At 38.1% G+C, this 12012-nt stretch overlaps 1 protein-coding gene across 2 annotated transcripts in view; it reads right to left on the reverse strand.

Moving 5' to 3' along the window:
• Nucleotides 1-8556: 8556 nt before the first annotated feature.
• The window catches only part of mtmr9 (myotubularin related protein 9), a 75395-nt gene continuing 71939 nt past the window's right edge, over nt 8557-12012 (reverse strand). For both annotated transcript variants that reach the window (XM_087979805.1, XM_043682436.2), the window contains exon 10: nt 8557-11429. In XM_087979805.1, coding sequence (XP_087835931.1) covers nt 11284-11429 — 146 coding nt within the window. In that variant the 3' untranslated portion in view covers nt 8557-11283. The remainder of the gene's footprint in view (nt 11430-12012) is intronic.

The following is a 12012-nucleotide window of genomic DNA, read 5'->3' on the forward strand; positions in this document are numbered from 1 at the left end:
TCAATGATTTTACAGCAGAGCATTAAGAAAACAGGTAGAATTAGACACAGTCATAATAGATTTACAAATTAGGAAAATTGTGCTTAATAAATTTTTGGAATTCTTTGAGGCTGTAATTGGAGTTGATCGGGGAAGCCAGTGGATGCGGGTTATTTGACTTTATTGAAAACCTTGTAAAGTCCCACATAAAATAAAGTAAAATTAAAGTGCATGGGATTGAGGGCAGTGCATTGAGATGGATTGAAAATTGGTTAGCAGTCAGGTAACAAAGAGTAGGAATAAACTATTCTCTTTCTGAATGGCAGGCAAAACTGCATACATGTGAGGAGGAGGCAGAGATGCTTGAGTGTGATTTGGACATGTTTCAGTAGGCAAATGCATGCCAGATGCAGTATAATGTGGATAAATGAGAGGTTATCCAGTTTGGTAGGAAAATAGGAAACATTATTATTTGAATGGATATAAATTGAGAATATTCAATGAGCCCTGAGTGAATTCCTGCACCAGTTGCTGAAACAAGTGAATGGGTGCAGCAGACAGTGAAAAAGGCACATTGTATGTTAGTCTTTATAGCAAGAAGAGTCGAGTACAGAAAGAAGGATGTCTTATTGCAGTTAAACAAGGCATTGGCGAGGCCACACATAGAATAAGGTGTGCGGTTTTGGTCTCCTTATTTGAGGAAGGATGTTCTTGCTATAGTGGGAGTGAGTGAAAGTTTACCAAATTGATTCCTCAGTTGACAGGACTTTGAATGAGGAGAGATTGAATCAGATAGGTGTTTTTTTAATCAGAGTTTAGAAGAGTGAGGGGGAAATTTCATAGGAGCCTATACAGTTCTAACTGGACTCGAGAGGTTAGATGCAGGAAGGATATTCCTGATGATGGGTTAAATCCAGAAGCAGACATGAAAAAACAATAATAATTGATCATCAGTAGTGGTCTGATTCAAGCCAATTAATCTTAAACACATATAAAAGATCATGGACAGACGCCAACACAGTAGTTCTGGGTCTAGTTCACTTAAGTTCAAAATTTTCTGATCATTGTTAGTTTAAAGGTTTTAATTATAGCGTTATGAAATCCTAGAGATGTACATCACGGAAACAGACCCTTTGGTCCAACTCATCCATACTGACAAGATATTCTAAATTAATGTAGTCCCATTTGCCAGCACTTGGCCCATCTCTCTCTCAACCCTTCCTATTCATACACCCATCCAGATGTCTTTTAAATATTGCAATTGTACCAGCCTCCACCACTTCCTCTGGAAGCTCATTCCATACTTTCAGTCCACCACCTTTTGCATGAAAAAGTTGCCCTTTAGCTCCCTTTTCAATATTTCCCCTCTCACCCTAATCCAGAATCCTCTAGTTCTGGACTCTTATACTCCGAGGTAACCTTCTTCGCTATCCACTACACCTCCAATTTTGGTGTCATCTGCAAACGTATTAACTATACCTCCTATGTTCACATCCAAATCATTTATATAAATGATGAAAAGCAATGAACCCAGCACTGATCCTTGTGGCACAGCACTAGTTATGGAGCTCCAGTCAGAAAAACATCATCCTCTGCCTTCTACCTTCAACCCAGTCCTGTATCCAAATGGCTAGTTCTCCCTGTATTCTATGTGTTTTAACCTTGCTAACCAGTCTATCATGAGGAACCTTGTCGAAGGCTTGACTGAAGTCCATATAGATCACGTCCACCACTCTGCCCTCATCAATCATCTTCTTTACTTTGTGAAAAAACTCAATTACGTTAGTGAGACACAATTTCCCACATACAAAGCCATGGTGACTATCCCTGATCAATCCTTGCCTTTCCAAATACATGTAAATCCTGTCCCTCAGGATTCTTTCCAATAACTTGCCCACCACTGACGTCAGGCTCACCGGTCTATAGTTCCCTAGCTTTTCCTTACCACCTTTCTTATATAGTGGCACCACGTTAGCCAACCTCTAGCCTTCCGGCACCTCATTGTGACCATTGACAATACAAACATCTCAGCAAAGGACTCAGCAATCACTTCCCTAGCTTTCCACAGTGTTCTAGGGTACACTTGATCAGGTCCTGCGGATTTACGCTTTACATCCAACATCACCTTTGTAAAATGGACAGCTTTCAAGATGTCACTATCTATTTCCCCACATTCTCTATGTTCCGTGTCCTTCTCCACAGTGAACACTAATACAAAATACTTGTTTAGCATCTGCCCCACCTCCTGCATTTCCACACATAGGATGCCTTGTTGATCTTTGAGAGGCCCTATTGTTTCCCTAGTTACCCTTTTGTCCTTAAATGTATTTATAAAATCTTTTTGTATTATCCTAACCCTATTTGCCAAAGCTATCTCACGTCTGCTTTTTGTCGTCCTGATTTCCTCCATACTCCTATTGCCTGTATACTTTAAGAATTCACTTGATCTCTGCTGTCTATACCTGACGTATGCTTCCTTCTTTTTCTGAACCAAAACCTCAATTTCTCTATTTATCGAGCATTCCATATGCCCACCAGCCTTGCCTTTCGCCTTAACAGGAACATACTGTCTCTAGACTCTCATTATCTCATTTTTGAAAGCTTCCAGTTTTCCAGCTGCCTCTTTACTTGTCAACATTCGCCCCCAATCAACCTTTGCAAGTTCTTGTCTAATAATGTCAAAATTGGCTTTGCTCCGGTCTATCCTTTTCCATCACTATTTTAAAACTAATAGAATTATGGTCACTGGCACCAAAGTGCTCTCCCACTGACACCTTGCGGCCTTATTTCCCAAGAATAGGTCAAGTTTTGCATCCACGTATGGAAATAGAAAATGTTCTTGTACACACAAATTCCTCTCTATCCAAGCCCTTAAAACTACCGCAGTCCCAGGTTGTGTTTGGAAAGTTAAAATCCCCCACCATAATTACCTGATTATTCTTACAGTTAAATGAAATCTCCTGACAAATTTGTTTCTCAATGTCCTGCTAACAATTGGGAAGTCTATAGTACAATCCAAATAAGGTGATCATCCCTTTCTTATTTCTCAATTCCACCTTCCACCAGATAACCTCCTTGGATGTATTCCTCCCTTAGTACTCTTGAAGTAATGTCATCCCCTTCTTATGTCTCAGGATTAAATTCCATTTGCTACTGACCAGCCCATCCTGTACTCTCAGGCGTTCCTCTTCATTATTTACCACAGCACCAATTTTTGTGTCATCTGTGAACTTATTGATCCCACATCCTCCATTCAAGTTTAAATCATTCATGTACACAACAAACAGCAAGGAACCTAGCACTGAATCCTATGCTATGACACTGAACAAAAGGTTTCCAGTCACAAAAACAGCCGACAACTGTGTTTCTTGCTATGAAGCTATTTTGAATCCAATTTGCCAAATTGCCCGGGATCCCATGGGCTCTTAATATCTTGATCAGTCTGCCATGAAAAAAAGTTACCAATGTACAAATGGACTACTATATCAAGTACACTACCCTCATCCACACACTTAGTCACCTCATCAAAAAATTCGACTCAATCTTTTATACTCACAAAGCTGTGCTGACAATTTATTCCAATAGCTTCCCTATCACAGATGCTACACTCACCGTAGTTTGCTAGTTTATCCTTATCACCATTCTTTAATAATGGTACCACATGAACCAGTCTCCAGACCTCTGCCATCCCTCCTGTGGCCAGACAGGATTTAAAAACTAATGCCAGAGTTTGCAAATCCTCCCTTCCACCCATTGTAGCCTAGGATACATCTCATCTGGGCCTTGGTATTTATCCACTTTTGAGTCCACTAAAACCACCATCACCTCCCTGTCAATGCTAAGTTGTTCAAGTATATTACAAACTATCTTCCCAATTTCCACACCTACATGATCCTTCTATATGGAAACAAGGTCATTAGAAATTGCTACCCTCAATATCAAGGTAATATTGAACCAAGTATAGAACCGCCACTTCGCAGGAAGACAGGTAACATCCAGGATGGGTCAATAAATTGCCAGCAGCATTTGTATCCATGTACTCAGTAACGATCATCTGAAATTCAAGCAAACTTTAGCCAAATCCACTTGACTCTCAATCACAGAAAGGAATGCAATCTTTTCACAATGCCCTGCTGTTTCCAGGAATTAAAGATTAATTACACAGATTAATGTGAACAACCCAAGAGGAAAAAAAATAAAGAAAAATGTTTTCCTGTAATAATTTGTCATAAAATATTGGACTTTATTGTCCTATAGCTCTTAAATGTTTACTTTTATTCATGAAAGTAATAACTGAAGACTTAAAATGTTAAATATAACAGAACTGAAAAATGGGACGAAGAATTGCTCACTTACATAAATAGGATGCTTTCAACTTGGAAGCAGAATGATTAAGATAGTCCAAATAATATTTCCTTAATTTATATAATGGTTCAGTTTATTTAAAAATGTATAATACACTGAAAGTTGTCACATACCAAAGCAATTAATGAGCCTCTACACTTTTAAAAAAAAAGCGATTTCATCTGACTGCCGGATTTCAAATAGTCACTTGGAAATACAGTTCTCGGGTATTGTTGAAGAAAAGGGGGAGATGGTGTCCGAGCTTTTTATCTTGCACTCATTGGGACAGAATTTTAAGAATACCTAGTTGTTCTTAGAATTACATTAATATCGAATCCAAGGTAATTATTCAAGGTGCGTGTGTATTTATGGGGTGGGGTGGTTGTGGTGGTGTCAGCATTCCCCAAAGCAGTTCCTTGACCAGTCAACTTGCTGATTTCAATTTAAACAAAAGCTTGGCATTTAATGCTTCTCTGTAGCAATGCCTCTATCAGAATTCACTTTCCAACCAATTAGCATCCAATTTTCATGCAGAATTAAAATGTTGTTCCATTTGAGATTTGGCACATTTGCAATCAAGATGAAAAGCTTCAACGGCATGTCTGCAATATCCAAGTACCTTAACATGCTTCTATTACAATATTCATTTTTAAATAAGATGGGTTTAAACAATGGTATAATTTCTTTTTTCCACCCATTCATAAGATATGGGCTTAGCGGTCAGGCCAGCATTGTCTTTCTCCCTATAATTAGCACATATTTGACTATATTAACATTGTTCATTTCTTCAAAAAACATTACTTTAAACATTTACTAAAACAATTACTTATCAACTAAAATTAGTTCTTGTATGTTCTCCAAAGTGAGCAATGTCTCAAATAACAAAAAAACGTTTTAGCTGAAAAACCTTTTGTAGAAGCTCTAAAAGATCACATTACATACCTGCAAACATATATGCTAACAGTACAAACATTTCAATGCTTGACTTTATTAAAGAAAACCATTGCTTCGAAATAAAAAAAGACTTGTAATTGTTCAAGAATATGACTACAGTGTTAGGATAGCTCTAAAAATTCAAATACGATAGACCAACACACAATAAATACATAAATAGGAATCAGTTACCTTGATTTTGAGGGCCAGATGACTAGGGTTCAGGACATGTGGCCCCAGGACTGCACAATGGACAACCCTGAACTTGATGGTCCGGTTTGCCCTCATCTGACCTTATCTTTGTGAAATGATTTGTAAGGAATTCAGGAATGTTACTGTACACCTAAAAGAAAAGAATGGTCCTGTCAGAACAAGGCAAGATGCAACATCCTTCAAACAAGGATTCGGCTGTTCAAAATGAGGGGTATAAACAAAGCAGACAGAAAGACTGGCTCCATTGGCACAACCAGAACCAGAAAACACCAATTTAAAGTGATTAACAGGAAACAGTATCATGACAATTTGTCTCAAAAAAAAACAAAGTGGTTCGGATCTCAAGTGCACTTCCTGAAGCTGTCGTGGAGGCCAATGGAATTGAAGCTTTTAGAAAGCAATTAGAAAAGTACGTGGAAAAAAATGGGAAAGTATTAGAGTCTAAAGTAAGTAATAAAAGAGCATTTAGGAATACATAATATGATCAGGATCCTGAAGGGGAATCCATGCCCAACAAATCTTTTAGACTTCTTTGAGGAGAAAACTGGTTCGATAGACTAAGGACAGCAGATGTAATGTCTTTTGGTTTTTATAAGGTATTTGATACGGTACACACATTAAGCTATTTCTTTTTCGGAATGGCAGCTAGTGACAAGTGGTGTCCCGCTGGATTCAGCGTTGGGGCCGCATCTGTTCACTTTATATATTAATGATCTGGATAAAGGAACTGGGGGCATTCTGGCAAAGTTTGCCAATGGTACCAAATTGTGTGGAACAGGCAGGTAGTTCTGAGGTGGTGGGGAGGCTGCTGAAAGATTTAGACAGTTTAGGAGAGTGATCCAAGAAATGGCTAATGAAATTCAATGTGAGCAAATGAGAGGTCTTGCACTTTGGAAAAAAGAATACAGGCACGGACTACTTTCTAAACAGTGAGAAAATTCATAAAGCTAAATTACGGTGGCACAGTGGTTAGCACTGCTGCCTCACAGCACCGGAGACCCGGGTTCAATTCCTGCCTCAGGCGACTGACTGTGTGGAGTTTGCACGTTCTCCCAGTGTCTGCGTGGATTTCCTCCGGTTTCCTCCCACAGTCCAAAGATGTGCAGGTCAGGTGAATTGGCCATGCTAAATTGCCCGTAGTGCTAGGTAAGGGGTAAATGTAGGGGTTTGGGTGGGTTGCGCTTCGGCAGGTCGGTGTGGACTTGTTGGGCCGAAGGGCCTGTTTCCACACTATAATGTAATGTAATCTAATCTAATCTACAAAGCCATCTAGGAGTGCTAGTCCAGGATTCTCTAAAGGTTGACTTGCAGGTTGAGTCAGTGGTTAAAGAAAACATAATGTCATTTAATGTAAAAGCAGCGATGTGCTACTCAGACTTTATAAAGCTCTGGTTAGGCCCATTTAGAATGCTGTGTCCAGTTTTGGGCCCCACACGTCAGGAAGGACATACTGGCACTGGAGCATGTCCAGCAGAGATTCGCACAGATGATCCCTGGAATGATAGGCCTAACATATGATGAACGGCTGAGGATCCAGATATTGCATTTATTCAAGTTTAGAAGGTTGAGGGAAGATGTAATAGAAACTTACAAGATAATGCAGGGCTTAGAAATGGTGGATGCTGGGAATTTGTTTCTGTGAGGTGGGGAGATTAGGACCCGTGGGCACAGCCTTCGAACTGGAGGGTGTCAATTTAAAATGGAAATGAGGAGACATTTTTTCAGCCAGAGAGTGGCGGGCCTGTGGAATTCATTGCTACGGAGTGCAGTAGAGACCAGGACATTAAATGTCTTCAAGGCAGAGATTGATAAATTCTTAATTTCACAAGGAATTAAGGGATTACGGGTAGAGTGCGGGTAAGTGGCGTTGAAATGCCCATCAACCATGATTGAATAGCAGAGTGGACTCGATGGGCCGAGTCTTATTTGATAGGGTCATAGGTATTGTGTTAGCATGGACAGAGGATTGGCTACCTAATAGAAAATAGAGTTGGGATAAGTGGGGCATTTTCAGGATGGCAACCTCCAACTAGTGGAGTGCCACACAGGTTAGTTCTGGGGATACAATTATTTATAATATGCAACAATGATTTGGATGAGTAAAGCAAATCTAATATAAATAAGTTTGTGGATGACAAGAATAAGTAGAAGGTGAGAGGTGAGGATAATTCAGAGAACCTGCTAAGAGATATAGGCAGCTCAAGTTAGTACAGAAAAATTGGTATATGAAAATTTGATAAAGTTACAGCACAGAAGTCCTCATAAAAATATACAATTTCAGCAGGGAATATCAGTCTTTATTGCAAAGGAAGTGAAGTTTGAAAATATGGAGGAGCAATTAAATCCATACTAGTTGGACCACAAGAGGAATACTCTGTATAGCTTTGGGCTCCTTGTGAAAAGGGAGATTGACTGGCTTTGGAGACAGCCCAGAGAAGATTCATGAGGCTTTTCGTGAGAATGGAGGGACTGTCTAAAGAGATGTTGAATAGATTGGACTTTTACTCTGTGGAGGTTAGACAACTGAGAGGTGACCTTATTGAAACATGCACAAGTTTCTTAAAATAAATTGACAGAATAGATGCGGAGAGGTTGTTTCCCCTTTTTGGAAAAACACAACATGTCAGGCAGCAAGAGAGTCAACATTTTGGACATTAGCCCTTTATCAGGAGAGCTGAGTTTAGGATTGCAGAGCACAAACTCAGAATGAGGGCTGACCTATTTAAAACTGACAAGGATGAATATCTTCTTTGTGGATAGTGAATCTGTGGATTTCTTTACCATGGAGGAAAAACAAGGCTGGGTTGTTAAGTATATTCAAGGCTAAGATAAACAGATATTTAATTGGGAATCAAGGATTATGGGGGCAAGGTTGGAAAGTGGACTTGAGAATTGTTAGATTAGCCATGAATTGTCAGAATGGCAGAGAAGACTTGATGGGCTGAATGGCTTAGTTAGGATGGTAAGTAGATTGAGCTTAGATGCTTTTGCAAGAGTTTCCATCAACTAGGTCCGTTGAACACTTTCCTTCTAAGCTGTGTCTATTTTATAACTGTATAATATTTAAAAGTAATCACATATAAACAATTCCAGAGCATAATTTTGAATTTTATTATTTCAAAAAGTCATTTAGAACAATGCATGGTGCCTTTGCAGAATACAAGTGCTAATGAATGCAGCAGATAGGCTCCATGTAATCTCAAGTTTGGTGTCATTCGAAGTACAAAATTCAAGCCAACATATGCAATAAACTACTTCTACAGCACATACTGAATTACAGCAACTCACAGCACTTCTCATGATTCCTGAACTTCACTGTCTAAAGTTTACAATTTTGATAGTAATTAAGAAAACATGCACTTGAGTATCTTGGAAAGTTTAACTAGTTTTTAAATATACACAAAAACATTTGGTTCACATAATTGAATAGATTGAAGGCAGTATAGTTTAGCACAAAGGAATGACAGCAAATGACTGCAACACAGAATGATTTAACACCATTACCAAGCTTAGAATAATTTTTCACAAAGCATTATGACAGTGCAACATTCTAATATAATTTTTTTTCCAGTTCATGGAAAAATGAAAGAAAAGTAATTCCATGCTTCTATATGCATCCCGTTGACACCAAGTTAACCCTACCAACAACACAGAAAATAGATAAAAGGACAACTTGGTAGAATGCGAAGAGAATTTTTTGCAACAAGCCAGAAATCTAACATTCATGCTATCTGCTTCAAAGAAAGGTGTCCTTAGCATTGGCAAACTATACCCTAGATTTGATGAAGCTTAGCTGAAGAATGTGATCCTACTTTGTTAAAAGAATTAATTTGGTGTGTCACAAAATTCTGCCAGCAACAATCACAACCACCTTTGGAATAAAGAGCAGACTACTGGTGTTAAAAATACGTATACCCAAAAATCTGACATATGGAATGGCTGACAAGATGATAAAATCTTTTCTCATCTGCGAGATGAAGTGGGATTTGGGGGTAAGAACAAGAGTAAAAGGCACTCACTTGATTAAACCAGATAATGACATCCATCTTTTAAGCACAATAGAAACATTCAATTACTTCACTGACTCAGAAGGCCTCAAGTATGTAGGTTGCGTGTTATCCAATACAAACTTTAAAACCATCAAGGTAAACTTTTATTTTATTAACTTTGTTCATCTGTTACATTTGAAAAGAAAAGAATTAAATGTAGTGTGAAATATAAATACTTTTTAAAAGTCGGCATGATCATATAAAGATCTAGTATTACGATAGCTGTACAAGCATTTGCATAACTGAAGATTATTAGTGAGTGACATTAACTTGTTGTTAACACTGCTCTGCAGCATCAGTGACATTTACTTAAAGCTCACTTCAAATGTCACAAACAATGCCCTTGAACACAAGAGGAGCAAGCTCAAGTTTAAACAGGAATATCTTCTGATGCAAGGATATAAAGTGCTACTTCAAAAGAAGACTGGAAACTTCTATTTTGCTACCAGCCACAAATTGACAACATTTTAAACTGAACCTCCTAATCACAAACATTTAAATGAAATAAATCTCCAGCTCCGCTAGATCTTGAAAATATACACTGTTTGATATGGTCGCAATTCCTTTGAATATATTTAAAGAAAATGTAGAAATGGGTTTCATACAGCACTGTTACAACCAGACAATACAAAGGTAGATAAAGGTAAAGTATATTCTTCAATAGGTGCAGACAATGATACCAGAAGTCCAAAATCTCAGATTAGATGCATATAGAGGTCTTGTTTATTTGTTGAACCATGTTTAATATTCTCAGGAGGCATAGTTTCTGTATCTTTTTTAAACTGCTAATAACTGTGCGCTAGAAAAATGTAACATTATCTGCTTTCCAGATTAGAAGCTATTTTGACTGCTGACTGTCTTCACGTGAAAATGATCGAACCATTTAATTTAACGTTGTTATAATGCACCTGAAACCAATTACAAATCATTTACAATTCACACATGTAGCAATAAAAGATCTTACTTGCAAAATCCATCTCAACAGAATCAGAATTTAGTTTGAACTTTTTCTTATTTCAGGAAGTGGATTGTTAAGCTGAGTATTCTAAGGCTTTAAATTTTGAAATTTGGCATGAGTAGACGTACACAACTGTTTGGCTGAGCTTGCAGTGACCTTTGCTTGTAACAGGTTGAGATGGATTATTTCCATGTGAAAAAATTTCGACTGCTACTAGTCAAATTAGGAAACTTCTTAGGAAAGTTATTTCTATCAAAGTGCAGGACCATCAACCAGTTTAATAACTGATGAGGTATATTCTAAAATCAATAATTTTCTCACTCAAAAGATTCAGACTTTACAGTACTCATAATTGCCTTAAATTGCACAATCAACAATTTTGATGTCGTTGTCAATCCAGTTAAAGCTACGTGTTGACTTATGTTTAAAAAGCCATACAGAACAGTCTAATGTGAAGTGTACAGGAAAGGTAATTTAAAGAAATTTTCATATGATCTGTGCAATACTTAACCCAAGCAAAAAATGCCAAACCACATTTACTCCACAGGATGGTCAGCTCCAAAGTTTGCACAAATGATTTTACTTTAAAACCATACCTGTAAATACTCTTCTACAAAAAAATCAATCAAGACATCATCTACATTATGAATGTTACCAATAACCAGAATTCATCGAAAGGGTCTTATTGTAGAGAACTCGACATGCCAGTATACTCAGGGTTTAAGACATGCACATCATATCCAAATTATTACTTCTAAATGTAGTAAATGTAATGATTCAAAGATTGCTGTCAAGGGCTTTCAAATCTTAGTCTTCTGTTTGCAGTTCAGCTAGCTGTCGTCGAAGTGCATTTACTTTTGCCTGTAGATCCTTATTATATTCAACGATGTGAGTTATTTCATCCCAGGCCTCATTTAAGTATTTTAAGGAACGGTTCCATCGGAGAAACACACCTTTTAATTAAAAAAAAAGTAGTTTTCAAGACATATAAAGCATTCTTTCCAACCTTTGGTTTAAAGTATTACAGCGTTTTCAATGGGAAAATATATTCGTTGAAATATAACACCAATAGAAAATACAATAAAATATAAAAGGAATAAATCCTAGTCAAGTCAATAAGTTATTTATCTTTTCTAAGAGATACGATTTGAGAATGTGCTTTAATGATACATATGGGTTGCACTGTATCTGGATAAAGTAGGAGGAAGTGAGGACTGCAGATGCTGGAAATCAGTGTAGCGCTGGAAAAGCACAACAGGTCAGGCAGCATATGAGGAGCAGGAGAGTCGCCATTTCGGACATAAGCCCTTCATCAGGAAAGTGGGGAGGGAAGGTGGATGAGAGATAAGTAGGAGGGTGGGGACGTAGCTGGGTAGGCGATAGCTAGATGAGGTGGGGGGGTGATAGTGATAGGTTGTAGGGGAGGGTGGAGCGGATAGGTGGGAAGGAAGGACAGGTAGGACAGTTCAAGCAGGCAGTGCCGAATTGGACATTTGGATCTGGGATGAGGTGGGGGGGAACAGGAGATAAAGGAAA

The sequence above is a fragment of the Chiloscyllium plagiosum genome, unplaced genomic scaffold (genome assembly GCF_037043375.1).
Source record: "Chiloscyllium plagiosum isolate Xiang-an unplaced genomic scaffold, Cpla_swu_hap1 HiC_scaffold_3, whole genome shotgun sequence".
Classification (NCBI taxonomy): domain Eukaryota; kingdom Metazoa; phylum Chordata; class Chondrichthyes; order Orectolobiformes; family Hemiscylliidae; genus Chiloscyllium; species Chiloscyllium plagiosum.